The following is a 15,291-nucleotide window of genomic DNA, read 5'->3' on the forward strand; positions in this document are numbered from 1 at the left end:
TGTGTTTCTTGTTCTTACACAATAAAGGCAGGTCGGTGTAGTCTTATTTGCATCATATGAATTATCACGAATGTCAAAATTATATATTTATCCGTGTCGAAAATTATACTGTCCATTCAGGAACAAATAATAGTAACAATACCGTAATATACCGTCCGGCGCTCCGGTCCGTGAACCTAATCGAACGGAGACCGAAATATTATACTTCCGGTTTTTTTTTTTTATCACATGACAGAAGTCAAAACGATCATGTGACACGTGATTTTCTGTTTATGGTGAGTTTCACATGTGATCTGACCCAAATGCTGAACTGTGTGGGAGACCGGTGTTCCGGCGGTGTTATTGTCGTCTGATGGAATCTTAAAGCAAGTGTTATGTAAGTATGTAGGTACATGTATTACGAAAAATAGAAAATTTAACTAGAGACATCGACCACACATTTAATTCAAGACTGTGATGACATGACAGTTTCATTTATAAATAGCATAGTTGAAGTTCAGTACTCTGTGTTGTGTGTAATTAATTACTATTACATGGCATATATATATAATATATATAATGTGTATGTTTAACAAGCATTAAATAAGGCAAAATAGTTGATTCAGTATCACTGACACTGTTGAAGAAACGTATCATTCACTTTTCGCATCCTGATATGATATCACTGGATTTAATGATCAGCACATATCGGATCAATCACTTATATGTATAATGTCATGCAATTTTAATTTGCAAACAGATGTATAATATGTCAGAATGTGATTTTATACTTATAGTAGTGATATTTTAAATTTAAGTAAAACTCTTGACAAAATCACTGGAAATGCTGCAATGGAGACGACATTTTGGAAACTAATGCCTTAATTGGTATTATGCACTGATTTTGAGTCATTGTATTGAGTGAAACTGTACACTTCATCTGTTATACGGCATTATGTTGATCAAAATGTATGCATTAAATGTGAACAAGTTACATTATGGTGTTATATACTGTGATCAGTACAATATATGATGAAGTATGTCTGTCCGTAAATGATGTCAGATGCACTGTGTAATAGGAAGCAATGATAAAAACATAATCTGCCTCACTGAATTTTGAACTACTAACCTAATTTTGAATCTAACCAGTTAGGTGAAATGTACTTTCAACTTCAAATACTGTCTCCTTCACAAGTCCTTTCCCCTGAAGACAACCACAACCCATTTCTTAAGCTCCAAATAAGCATCTCATTCTCAAAGCCTCTGCATACAATATGAAGGAGAAACACCTGTGATCTTTGCTAGCCTTGCATATGCCCCTACTAAACACTTGATTGTACCTCCTCGTTAGCAAAGATGATTAACACTGTTCCCTATCAATGTTATCTGACATTAAATATAGTAAGTAATGGGGTGATTATTTCTGTCCCTGAAAGACTGAGTGATATGTGTGTACATATTACATAGTACTTATCAGCGGAGAATCTAATTATTAATAAAAATGATATCATTTCAGTATACACCCTCCTACTTTTGTATGATGACATTAGTTAATGGTTGCTCATGTGAATTATTCATGAACTATAAAAACAAAATTCACCAGAAATTTTAAGTCTCAATGTTGTTGATCAAAGGTCATTGATGAAAGATTTGTTACTCATATAAAAGAGACTTGTATCCTGGATGTTAGATTTATATTTGAGAATAACTTCTGTGCAATAACACAACTGGAAATATTTTTTTCTGTCCTTTTGTCCTGAGACAACATATTGTCAAGATAATTACTCTTTTCATATAGTTTTTCACAGTTAATTCAGCGATGAAGTGATGACACTTGTCAGTTATACCAACTTATGCATGTGGTATATTGTTCATCATATTTAAATCAACCTTGGCTGGTGACGGTCTGTCATCAGTGTTATCATAATTTCATAAAAAAGCATTGGATTGATCTCTTTAGCTTGGTTTCTTCTGAATGCATAACTGTATGACTGGTCAGATAAAACAAAATGACTGACGGACAGCCATCTTAGATTTTGTAAATTATAGTTTGATATCACTATTTCATGAAAATACTGGTTGGATATTTTTCAAATTTCTGGTTTAGCAAATTTCAATCATTTACTAATTTTTCTTTTCATTTCAGGATCTGGGAATCTCCAGAGAAAGCTGACATAAAGTGATTAACTTAACTGATTTCTTGTCAATATTGCAATTTAATTCATGGATTCACGAAGGAATTAAGTCTTTATACTAACGGCTCAATGCAAAACCAAAGTGCAAAATAGGTGTAACAGGAGCTACAGACATGACTGAAATTCTCTTCAAGGTCATCATCATAGGTGACCCAACAGTGGGCAAGACCTCATTTGTACAACGATATGTTAATGATTCGTACAGACGAGACTACAAGATGACCATTGGAGGTAAGTGTTTATGGATGATTCATACAGACGAGACTACAAGATGACCATTGGAGGTAAGTGTTTATGGATAATTCATACAGACGAGACTACAAGATGACCATTGGAGGTAAGTGTTTAGGGATGATTCGTACAGACGAGACTACAAGATGACCATTGGAGGTAAGTGTTTAGGGATGATTCGTACAGACGAGACTACAAGATGACCATTGGGGGTAAGTGTTTAGGGATGATTTGTACAGACGAGACTACAAGATGACCATTGTGGGTAAGTGTTTAGGGATGATTCGTACAGACGAGACTACAAGATGACCATTGGAGGTAAGTGTTTAGGGATGATTCGTACAGACGAGACTACAAGATGACCATTGGGGGTAAGTGTTTAGGGATGATTCGTACAGACGAACCTACAAGATGACCATTGGAGGTAAGTGTTTAGGGATGATTCGTACAGACGAGACTACAAGATGAACATTGGAGGTAAGTGTTTAGCGACAGAAAAAACCTTAAATTACTATTTCAAAATTTGGCCAACAGCATTCAAGGATTACGGTTTACTGACCTTGACCAATTTTCAGGGTTACAGGGGTCAAATATTAATTCTGAAAAATCATGCCAGCTGTCTGCAGGTTATGATCTAAATTTTTCCATGGCTTAAAACTAGAATAAAGTGAACAAACTTGACCAATGTAAAAGTTAGTAAGAATGAAAGTTTTTTTTTATCGTTGAAAAAACTTGGTGCCCGGTAGTAATGATTGTTTGCCAGTAACACACTAGAATTACTAAGTATTATGTTTGTCTTATTAATTAAAATGCTGCCAAAATAATGTGTTAAGATCTGTTAACAATTTCCTTAAAACGTCTTGTAATGTGCTAGGATATATGGCCCATTTATCAAATGTAGCTTTAAACAAAGTGTTAATGAATCAACTTTGCTGGGTAAGTACATTGTTACCATCTAACCAAGGTACGTATGGAAGATCATCAGTTTGTCCAGTGATCATTATATTCTTATTGTTTTTATCACAATGTTTTCCATCTTTGTATACGCAGGATCATAGTACAGCTGAAAGTTCCTCTTGATTCAGTACCTTCTCATACACTGTATATATCTCATTGCAAATATTCTTCATGCTGGTCATCTGATGAAGGTGACAGTGTGGTCGATGATAAATAACACATGATTTTCGATGTGATTGTGATGTGTGTTGTATTCCTATATTAATACTTACTAACCTGATGGACATGTTTCATTATTGATGCAATATCTTTGTATTTTCAGTTGACTTTGCCTTGAAAGTCGTGAAGTGGTCTGATACACAAGCAATCAAGCTTCAGATTTGGGATATTGCAGGTACTATGTTTAAAGCATTCTGTGGTATGACAAATATTATAACACATTGTTATAAAACATAGCAGGTGCTACATTTATAACATTCAGTTGTGTGAGTAAAGCAAAGATTGTAGCACATTGTTATATAGACACAGCAGGTGCTACAGTTATAACATTGAGTTGTGTGAGTATAGCAAAGGTTGTAGCACATTGTTATACAGACATAGCAGGTGCTACAGTCATAACATTTAGTTGTGTGAGTATAGCAAAGGTTGTAGCACATTGTTATACAGACACAGCAGGTGCTACAGTTATAACATTTAGTTGTGTGAGTATAGCAAAGATTGTAGCACATTGTTATACAGACACAGCAGGTGCTACAGTTATAACATTCAGTTGTGTGAGTATAGCAAAGATTGTAGCACATTGTTATACAGACACGGCAGGTGCTACAGTTATAACATTGAGTTGTGTGAGTATAGCAAAGATTGTAGCACATTGTTATACAGACGCGGCAGGTGCTATATTTATAGTATATGGTTGAATGAGTATAGCCTCGGATAGAACTCTTTGTTATACAGACATTATAAAAGGTGTTTAAGCACTTTGTAACATAGTTATAACAGGTGTTTTAGCACTTTGTAACATAGTTATAACAGGTGTTTTAGCACTTTGTAACATAGTTATAACAGGTGTTTTAGCACTTTGTAACACAATTATAACAGGTGTTTTAGCATTATGTAACATAGTTATAACAGGTGTTTTAGCACTTTGTAACACAATTATAACAGGTGTTTTAGCACTTTGTAACATAGTTCTAACTGATGATATCCATGTAGCACTCTAAGATACAAAGGTACTTTGTAATTAAGATATATTGGGTATTATAGTACTTGGTTATTTAGATTTAATAGGTATTTTTTCACTTTGTGATACAAGTAGAGCTTAAAATCTAGTTTTATTGATAAATTAGGACAGTTGTGCTAGTTATATAGATTTAGTATTGTATAAATTAGGACAGTTGTACAGATTTAGTATTGTATAAATTAGGACAGTTGTACTAGTTATACAGATTTAGTATTGTATAAATTAGGACAGTTGTACAGATTTAGTATTGTATAAATTAGGACAGTTGTACTAGTTATACAGATTTAGTATTGTATAAATTAGGACAGTTGTACAGATTTAGTATTGTATAAATTAGGACAGTTGTGCTAGTTATACAGATTTAGTATTGTATAAATTAGGACAGTTGTACAGATTTAGTATTGTATAAATTAGTTATACAGATTTAGTATTGTATAAATTAGGACAGTTGTACAGATTTAGTATTGTATAAATTAGGACAGTTGTACTGGTTATACAGATTTAGTATTGTATAAATTAGGACAGTTGTTAGTTATACAGATTTAGTATTGTATAAATTAGGACAGTTGTACAGATTTAGTATTGTATAAATTAGGACAGTTGTACTAGTTATACAGATTTAGTATTGTATAAATTAGGACAGTTGTACAGATTTAGTATTGTATAAATTAGGACAATTGTACTAGTTATACAGATTTAGTATTGTATAAATTAGGACAGTTGTACTAGTTATACAGATTTAGTATTGTATAAATTAGGACAGTTGTTATACAGATTTAGTATTGTATAAATTAGGACAGTTGTACAGTTATACAGATTTAGTATTGTATAAATTAGGACAGTTGTACTAGTTATACAGATTTAGTATTGTATAAATTAGGACAGTTGTACTAGTTATACAGATTTAGTATTGTATAAATTAGGACAGTTGTACTAGTTATACAGATTTAGTATTGTATAAATTAGGACAGTTGTACTAGTTATACAGATTTAGTATTGTATAAATTAGGACAGTTATACAGATTTAGTATTGTATAAATTAGGACAGTTGTACTAGTTATACAGATTTAGTATTGTATAAATTAGGACAGTTGTACTAGTTATACAGATTTAGTATTGTATAAATTGTATAAATTAGGACAGTTGTACTAGTTATACAGATTTAGTATTGTATAAATTAGGACAGTTGTACAGATTTAGTATTGTATAAATTAGGACAGTTGTACTGGTTATACAGATTTAGTATTGTATAAATTAGGACAGTTGTACAGATTTAGTATTGTATAAATTAGGACAGTTGTACAGATTTAGTATTGTATAAATTAGGACAGTTGTACTGGTTATACAGATTTAGTATTGTATAAATTAGGACAGTTGTACTAGTTATACAGATTTAGTATTGTATAAATTAGGACAGTTGTACTAGTTATACAGATTTAGTATTGTATAAATTAGGACAGTTGTACTAGTTATACAGATTTAGTATTGTATAAATTAGGACAGTTGTACAGATTTAGTATTGTATAAATTAGGACAGTTGTACTAGTTATATAGATTTAGTATTGTATAAATTAGGACAGTTGTACAGATTTAGTATTGTATAAATTAGGACAGTTGTACAGATTTAGTATTGTATAAATTAGGACAGTTGTACTAGTTATACAGATTTAGTATTGTATAAATTAGGACAGTTGTTGGTTATACAGATAAATTAGTATTGTATAAATTAGGACAGTTGTACTAGTTATACATTGTATAAATTAGGACAGTATTGTATAAATTAGGACAGTTGTACAGATTTAGTATTGTATAAATTAGGACAGTTGTACTAGTTATACAGATTTAGTATTGTATAAATTAGGACAGTTGTACTAGTTATACAGATTTAGTATTGTATAAATTAGGACAGTTGTACAGATTTAGTATTGTATAAATTAGGACAGTTGTACTAGTTATACAGATTTAGTATTGTATAAATTAGGACAGTTGTACAGATTTAGTATTGTATAAATTAGGACAGTTGTACAGATTTAGTATTGTATAAATTAGGACAGTTGTACTAGTTATACAGATTTAGTATTGTATAAATTAGGACAGTTGTACTGGTTATACAGATTTAGTATTGTATAAATTAGGACAGTTGTACAGATTTAGTATTGTATAAATTAGGACAGTTGTACTAGTTATACAGATTTAGTATTGTATAAATTAGGACAGTTGTACTAGTTATACAGATTTAGTATTGTATAAATTAGGACAGTTGTACTGGTTATACAGATTTAGTATTGTATAAATTAGGACAGTTGTACAGAATTAGTATTGTATAAATTAGGACAGTTGTACTAGTTATACAGATTTAGTATTGTATAAATTAGGACAGTTGTACTAGTTATACAGATTTAGTATTGTATAAATTAGGACAGTTGTACAGATTTAGTATTGTATAAATTAGGACAGTTGTACTAGTTATACAGATTTAGTATTGTATAAATTAGGACAGTTGTACTAGTTATACAGATTTAGCATTGTATTAATGCTTTCTTATGTTCTAAGATTTTTGATAATGGCAGATCATTTCTGTGTAATGTTCATCAGAAAGTTTTTAGATGTTTTTGTGTTAAGAATTAAATAGAGCCAGAAAAAGTATAGTTTGATAGTGTAATGACATTAGTAAAACAAATCAGGTGCGGAGATATCAGAACAATAAAGAACAAAGTTCCTTTGTATTATAAATACTTATGTAAAGTAATTTGGAAACTTTTACAGGACAGGAAAGATTTACATCTATGACCAGAGTATATTATAAAGATGCACATGCCTGTATCATAATGTTTGACCTCACACAAAGATCAACATTCCAAAATGCTGTCAAATGGAAAAAAGACCTGGATGCTAAATGCTCTTTACCTGATGGTTCCACTGTGCCGTGTTTACTACTGGCCAATAAGGTAGGTCTCACCGATAGATACCTGCAGGGGATGAAATCAGTTTTATATATTCAAGAGACTTTTGTATTAGTGAAATGTACTTAGAAACAATTATGAGCAAGCAAATAATTTGGACTTCTCTCAACGAAGCTTTGGGTGGGTGGAGGTGGGGATGGGGGTGGGGGGGGGGGGTGTGGGGGGTTGGAGGGGGTGTGGGGGGTTGGGGGTGGGAGTGCGAGGGCGAGATGAGTTTAATGGAATCCATCTGTCTGTTGATAAACTTTGTCCAGCTTTACACTCGTTCAGATTACAATGGATCTTTTAAAATTTTTCAGAGAGTTATATCCCTTTTGTATATAAAATAAAATGAAGACAATATTGTCTAGCTATGCATTCATTCAGTTTACAAGAGATCTGTTAAAATTATGGGAATGACCTGCACAATAAGGAGATGTGCCCCAGTAGTGACTTTGTTTTATTCCCTCCTTTTATATGAAAAAATAAACAATTTTGTCTGGCTATGTTTTCAGAAAGAGCTGTTTTCAGAGCCTTCAGATAACTGGAAATTTAGGTCACACCTTCGTTGAACAAGACCATTTAAGATGTGATAGTTTATTTTTCAAAATCTTGGTTTCCATGGTAACTATGAACAAGTTTTACTGTAAATGACCATTACTCTTTGGTCATTCAAATGATTGTATTATATGTTTATTGTCCAATGGTATAACAAAACCTAAGTTTGCTGCGATTGCTTCTTAATTCTTAAAACCTAAGTAGGATATATAAGGTTTTTCAAAAACACAATCCTGGCCTCTTATCTAACAGTTTCCTGTAGTTTTGACCAGATTTGGTATGCAGAGGTCCTTCAATCTGTGAGGGGTGTTTGTTTGAAGAGGATCTTATTTGACCTTTTATAAACTTATTTGACCTTGTTATCCTCTGCAAAATGCATTTTGGATAATAAATTGGGCTTTGTGCGTCCCTGTGTGCAGGGTTATTTTTTTGATCTGTTCTCCAAAACTGTTAAACATAATTACTCCATTTAAATACTTTTCCTGCTACCATGGAAATAGATAGGACAAATCACAAAGTAATGTTTGTTCACGTTCAAGGTAATTACACGAAACTTTGTACAAGTATATCCATTTTATGAATGTGTATCTTTCTATTAAACAGTGGGCTGTGTGGGATAATGTCACGCTTTGCATTATCTTGTTTGATCTTTCAGTGTAACCTGAGAAGAAGAGCAGGTACATGTTATAATTTTGGCATTATTCAACTTGACTGAATGTATTTGACCTTTCAGTGTGACCTGAGCCACAGAGAGGTCGAACAGAATGAGATTGAAGACATGTGTAAGGAGCATGACTTTGTAGGGTGGACAGAAACCTCAGTCAAGGAGGGCCTTATGATCGAGGAGTCCATGAGGTAAACTCATTTAGAAAGAAAAATAATGTGTCATGATTTACTTTGTGCACCATGTTCTTTAAACACATAGCAATGACGTTGACCTGTGATCTGATGGTGAAGGTGTCAGGAGGTTGATTGAATTTCTCATCAGGTTAACAATTGCTGAACACTAGTTCAAAATGTATGTGTGTTTATAACGTAGTATTTGATTATGATTCACAAACAACACATACAAATATAATTTTAAATAAAGAATGATTGAAAACAAAGCAAGTTATTTACTTAAAAAAACACTGCACTCCACTTTTTATTCTGTCAGTTTACCGTAAATATGATAAAGATACATGTGTATTTACCGTGCAGATTTCTGATGGAGGAGTTTACCATAAATATGATAAAGATACATGTGTATTTACTGTGCAGATTTCTGATGGAGGAGTTTACCGTATATATGATAAAGATACATGTGTATTTACCGTGCAGATTTCTGATGGAGGAGTTTACCGTATATATGATAAAGATACACGTGTATTTACCAGGCAGGTTTCTGATGGAGGAGTTTACCATAAATATGATAAAGATACATGTGTTTTTACCGTGCAGGTTTCTGATGGAGGAGATGATGTCAAAACATTCTGAGTTAGATGGATTCTCTGAATCATTGCGACAGTCTGTCAGTCCAGGTACTGTACATCTCAAGTCACAGACAGTTCACCTTACTGAAGAGTCTCGGTGTGGGTGCTGACCCGGACTCCTATAGGCTTTAATATAAAGGTCATGCTCAACTGTGTTAGTGATCAAGACTTGAGAGCATTATGCCTTCATTTGTATTCAATAAGTTGTGTGTATATATATAAGACAAGAGACCTGTTATTGTACTGCAGATTAAGCAGTGACTTCGTCAGACTTGAGAATTTCAAGGATTTTTTATTACCCATTGTAGCAACACAAATGAAGCAATGTAACTGTCATTTGGCTCTGATAATATAATATTGTGAAATGTTGGTGATATGGACCTGGATTGTCACATTGTGGAGTACTGGTGATATGGACCTGGATTGTCACATTGTGGAGTACTGGTGATGTGGACCTGGGTTGTCACACTGTGGATTACTGGTGATGTGGACCTGGGTTGTCACACTGTGGAGTACTGGTGATATGGACCTGGATTGTCACATTGTGGAGTACTGGTGATGTGGACCTGGGTTGTCACACTGTGGAGTACTGGTGATGTGGACCTGGATTGTCACATTGTGAAGTACTGGTGATGTGGACCTGGGTTGTCACACTGTGGAGTACTGGTGATGTGGACCTGGGTTGTCACGCTGTGAGGTACTGGTGATGTGGACCTGGGTTGTCACACTGTGAGGTACTGGTGATGTTGACCTGGATTGTCACATTGTGAAGTACTGGTGATGTTGACCTGGATTGTCACACTGTGGAGTACTGGTGATGTGGAGCTGGGTTGTCACATTGTGGAGTACTGGTGATGTGGACCTGGGTTGTCACATTGTGGAGTACTGGTGATGTGGACCTGGGTTGTCACATTGTGGAGTACTGGTGATGTGGACCTGGGTTGTCACATTGTGGAGTACTGGTGATGTGGACCTGGGTTGTCACACTGTGGAGTACTGGTGATGTGGACCCAGATTGTCACATTGTGAAGTACTGGTGATGTGGACCTGGGTTGTCACACTGTGGAGTACTGGTGATGTGGACCTGGGTTGTCACACTGTGGAGTACTGGTGATGTGGACCCGGATTGTCACATTGTGGAGTACTGGTGATGTGGACCTGGGTTGTCACACTGTGGATTACTGGTGATGTGGACCTGGGTTGTCACACTGTGAAGTACTGGTGATGTTGACCTGGGTTGTCACACTGTGAGGTACTGGTGATGTGGACCTGGGTTGTCACATTGTGAAGTACTGGTGATGTGGACCTGGGTTGTCACACTGTGGAGTACTGGTGATGTGGACCTGGGTTGTCACACTGTGGAGTACTGGTGATGTGGACCTGGGTTGTCACACTAGAGGTACTGGTGATGTGGACATGGATTGTCACACTGTGGAGTACTGGTGATGTGGAGCTGGGTTGTCACATTGTGGAGTACTGGTGATGTGGACCTGGGTTGTCACATTGTGGAGTACTGGTGATGTGGACCTGGGTTGTCACATTGTGGAGTACTGGTGATGTGGACCTGGGTTGTCACACTGTGGAGTACTGGTGATGTGGACCCAGATTGTCACATTGTGAAGTACTGGTGATGTGGACCTGGGTTGTCACACTGTGGAGTACTGGTGATGTGGACCCTGGGTTGTCACACTGTGGAGTACTGGTGATGTGGACCTGGGTTGTCACACTAGAGGTACTGGTGATGTGGACATGGATTGTCACACTGTGGAGTACTGGTGATGTGGAGCTGGGTTGTCACATTGTGGAGTACTGGTGATGTGGACCTGGGTTGTCACATTGTGGAGTACTGGTGATGTGGACCTGGATTGTCACATTGTGAAGTACTGGTGATGTTGACCTGGGTTGTCACACTGTGAGGTACTGGTGATGTGGACCTGGGTTGTCACATTGTGGAGTACTGGTGATGTGGACCTGGGTTGTCACACTGTGGAGTACTGGTGATGTGGACCTGGGTTGTCACACTGTGGAGTACTGGTGATGTGGAGCTGGGTTGTCACACTAGAGGTACTGGTGATGTGGACATGGATTGTCACACTGTGGAGTACTGGTGATGTGGAGCTGGGTTGTCACATTGTGGAGTACTGGTGATGTGGACCTGGGTTGTCACATTGTGGAGTACTGGTGATGTGGACCTGGGTTGTCACATTGTGGATTTCAAGGATTTTTTATTACCCATTGTAGTACTGGTGATGTGGACCTGGGTTGTCACACTGTGGAGTACTGGTGATGTGGACCCAGATTGTCACATTGTGAAGTACTGGTGATGTGGACCTGGGTTGTCACACTGTGGAGTACTGGTGATGTGGACCTGGGTTGTCACACTGTGGAGTACTGGTGATGTGGACCTGGGTTGTCACACTAGAGGTACTGGTGATGTGGACATGGATTGTCACACTGTGGAGTACTGGTGATGTGGAGCTGGGTTGTCACATTGTGGAGTACTGGTGATGTGGACCTGGGTTGTCACATTGTGGAGTACTGGTGATGTGGACCTGGATTGTCACATTGTGAAGTACTGGTGATGTTGACCTGGGTTGTCACACTGTGAGGTACTGGTGATGTGGACCTGGGTTGTCACATTGTGGAGTACTGGTGATGTGGACCTGGGTTGTCACACTGTGGAGTACTGGTGATGTGGACCTGGGTTGTCACACTGTGGAGTACTGGTGATGTGGAGCTGGGTTGTCACACTAGAGGTACTGGTGATGTGGACATGGATTGTCACACTGTGGAGTACTGGTGATGTGGAGCTGGGTTGTCACATTGTGGAGTACTGGTGATGTGGACCTGGGTTGTCACATTGTGGAGTACTGGTGATGTGGACCTGGGTTGTCACATTGTGGAGTACTGGTGATGTGGACCTGGGTTGTCACAATGTGAACTACTGGTAGACTGGTACCTGAAATCCTTAAGATATTATAAACATACTTAACTTGGCCCAATCAAATCACTTCCAGGTAAATTAAGGCATTGATGAATTCACACATTCATGTTGATTGTTATATCAACAAACTGCAATTAGCATTGTCATATTTTAATGTAATACTTTCAGGACATAAAAATATGTATGTGTACAATAGGTGAATGTGGAGGAAATGATGAAAGTTTCCTATATAATAAGTTATTTTATTTAGTGATGTTTCTAACTTTTGGGAGAATCTGTGACTGATGATCATCCTGATTGATGTATACCAGGTAATGTAGTGTATATGATCATCGTACCTGAAACCTGTCAACATTCCTGGAATCATATAGATCTATTTTACCTCTTAAATTGACTCCTGAATTCTGTGATTTTTTAACCTAGCATCTAATCTGATTTAGAAATGACGCATCTGCATAGAGTCTTATAGTTTAAATAAGTAAGAATACCATACACCTTGTCAAATAGAGTCTTATGTAGATAGGTTTTGAAGAAATATTACTTTTTACTGTAGACTTTCCCAGATTGTAAGCTTTTAAATGAATGAGTATGTTGGATCAGGCATAAACTTGTAATGTAAAGGCTTAATTTACTTGTAAACTGATCTATACTTTGATTTGATTACAAGTTAAATTGAATCTTCCAAGACAAAACTTCTGATCAGAATGAAACAAAAGTTCGGTGATAGCATCAACATCATGCCATAAAGTTAATACATTGACGGAATACTGGGATATTGTTTCTGCTGGGAGCTAGAATGGGGTGTAATATTTCTATTTCATTGATTTCTGTTGAATATCATTTCCCAGACTTTTGATCATATTCGTTGTCCATCGGAATAAGCTGTAGATGAGTTAATCAGCAAATTAGCTCCTAAATTTTCAAACACTTTTTGTTTTCGTGAAAATGTACCGGTAATGGTTGCATACTCCTGCCAAGGAGCACAGGAAGTACACAGATGAAGGGAATGACTAGCACAATCAAAAAGGATGCGTTTTAAAGTATTTTTTCCAGAACTGCTGTCAGATTTCAATCAAAATAATCACAACTGAGATGTATATTCAAGTTTTCTATGTAGTCCAACTCTGATATATGTACTTGTTTAGTGTTGGTTGAAAGGTTTTTAAGATAAATATTCTAGAATAATAATATAAATGAGTCGTTGGCCTTGATATAAATTGTTTCTTATCATTACATGTTATCAATCAATATAGAAGATGTATTCAGCTTACAGAGAAATGTCTCTGGTAGAAATCCAGAGAAAGTGTGATGTACTTTCAGAAATTGTTGTCAAATACATAGTGTTGTTATTTGTTTAGAAAACTTTGCCAAAACTTACTTAAAGGTCAGTTAAGGTTAAAGTATACACATTATATATGCATTGTATTTGTTCATTCAATATGTTATTCTGCTGTTTTCATTCTTTCACAAATCTGATCGACACATATCTGTTATTTCATTTGTATGATAAAGAAGTTATATGGTATACAGGAAAGTTACTGTGAGTGTTACAAGTTAGTGAGTGTATAGGAACTAAACAATCTTCATTATAATATAAAATCATTGTTTCTCCAGATGATTTGTACTAAAAACTTGTTTATAAAATAATTTCTGAGAGAGTATTTGTGTTGTATACTAATCACAAAGCTGTTTAATGTAACCAAGTTATTGATACCATCAGCATGCTCTGCTCCTCATTTGTGACTTCAAATTCTTCCATCCTAGATTTCATGCAAGACAGTTTTCCCATGTGAGACTTTCTTTAACCTTAGATTTTCTGTAAGTTTTAGTTATTCCACCTTTGACCTCTTGTGTGTGAGACCACTGACCACTTTTAACTTATCACGATTTTTCACTGACCTTGCACTTCCTGTAAGATTTCTACCTTAAACTTTCTATAATATGTAGAAGTCTTTTTTTTTTTAATATGAAGGAGTTTTTGATTTTCTATAATACAGGTAAGGTTTCCCACCTTGGACTTCTTGTAAGATAGAGTCTTCCCACCTTAGACTTATTGTAATATGGAGTCTTCCCACCTTGGACGTCTTGTAAGATGGAGTCTTCCCACCTTGGACTTCTTGTAATATGGAGTCTCCCCACCTGAAATCTTTCATCTTAAGTAGGAAGAGTCCCTGCCTCCATGCACCCTAATATTTCTGTTGACGCTAATTTATGTATTAGCAAGACAGATTGGCCTGAGCTACTTGTAATAGACTATAAGGTTGAGGGCCTTGGGTCAGCTAAGGTTGTTCAATATAACAGTTCTGTCATTCATTATATTGATGGTGCTTTATATTAGCATTCTATTGACAATGATATCATCGTTTGAGACTTGCTGATCATGATATTATTGATATAAAAGGAACACGCCAATGTGGGTGTGCTCCTTTTAACTTTTAACTTACCTTTTTGCACATAGTGCAAGATATGGCCTGTCACTTCAGCATGCTTCTATGGCCTTTTACTTATAGATGACATTGTTATGAAATATTTTGTAAATTTTACAATATCATTTGTATGGTTAATCATATTGTGGAAGATTTTAGTATTCACAAGGAATTATCCACAGTGAAACGTGTTTGTCGGGGATATTAATTTGTGCTGTCTGTGCATCTGTGTGTGCGTCCAAGGGCTATAACGTTAAAACTGTTTAACTCAACTTCACAAAACCTTCTGTATATATTTTTATTTTCTAAATTTTTTCTGTTTTCCATGGAAACATAGTCATAAAACA

At 35.7% G+C, this 15,291-nt stretch overlaps 1 protein-coding gene across 1 annotated transcript; it reads left to right on the forward strand.

Moving 5' to 3' along the window:
- Positions 1–303: 303 nt before the first annotated feature.
- LOC132552591 (ras-related protein Rab-7L1-like) lies at positions 304–10,393 on the forward strand. Its single transcript, XM_060216778.1, has 6 exons — positions 304–376; positions 2,126–2,405; positions 3,685–3,756; positions 7,369–7,550; positions 8,836–8,957; positions 9,543–10,393. Exons 2-6 carry the CDS (start codon positions 2,288–2,290, stop codon positions 9,682–9,684), a joined length of 636 nt encoding a protein of 211 aa, XP_060072761.1. The 5' UTR covers positions 304–376; positions 2,126–2,287; the 3' UTR covers positions 9,685–10,393.
- The last annotated feature ends 4,898 nt before the right edge of the window (positions 10,394–15,291 follow it).

This window comes from Ylistrum balloti, unplaced genomic scaffold, assembly GCF_031769215.1.
Source record: "Ylistrum balloti isolate Yb309-2 unplaced genomic scaffold, AGI_CSIRO_Ybal_v1 Utg370260, whole genome shotgun sequence".
Classification (NCBI taxonomy): Eukaryota; Metazoa; Mollusca; class Bivalvia; order Pectinida; family Pectinidae; genus Ylistrum; species Ylistrum balloti.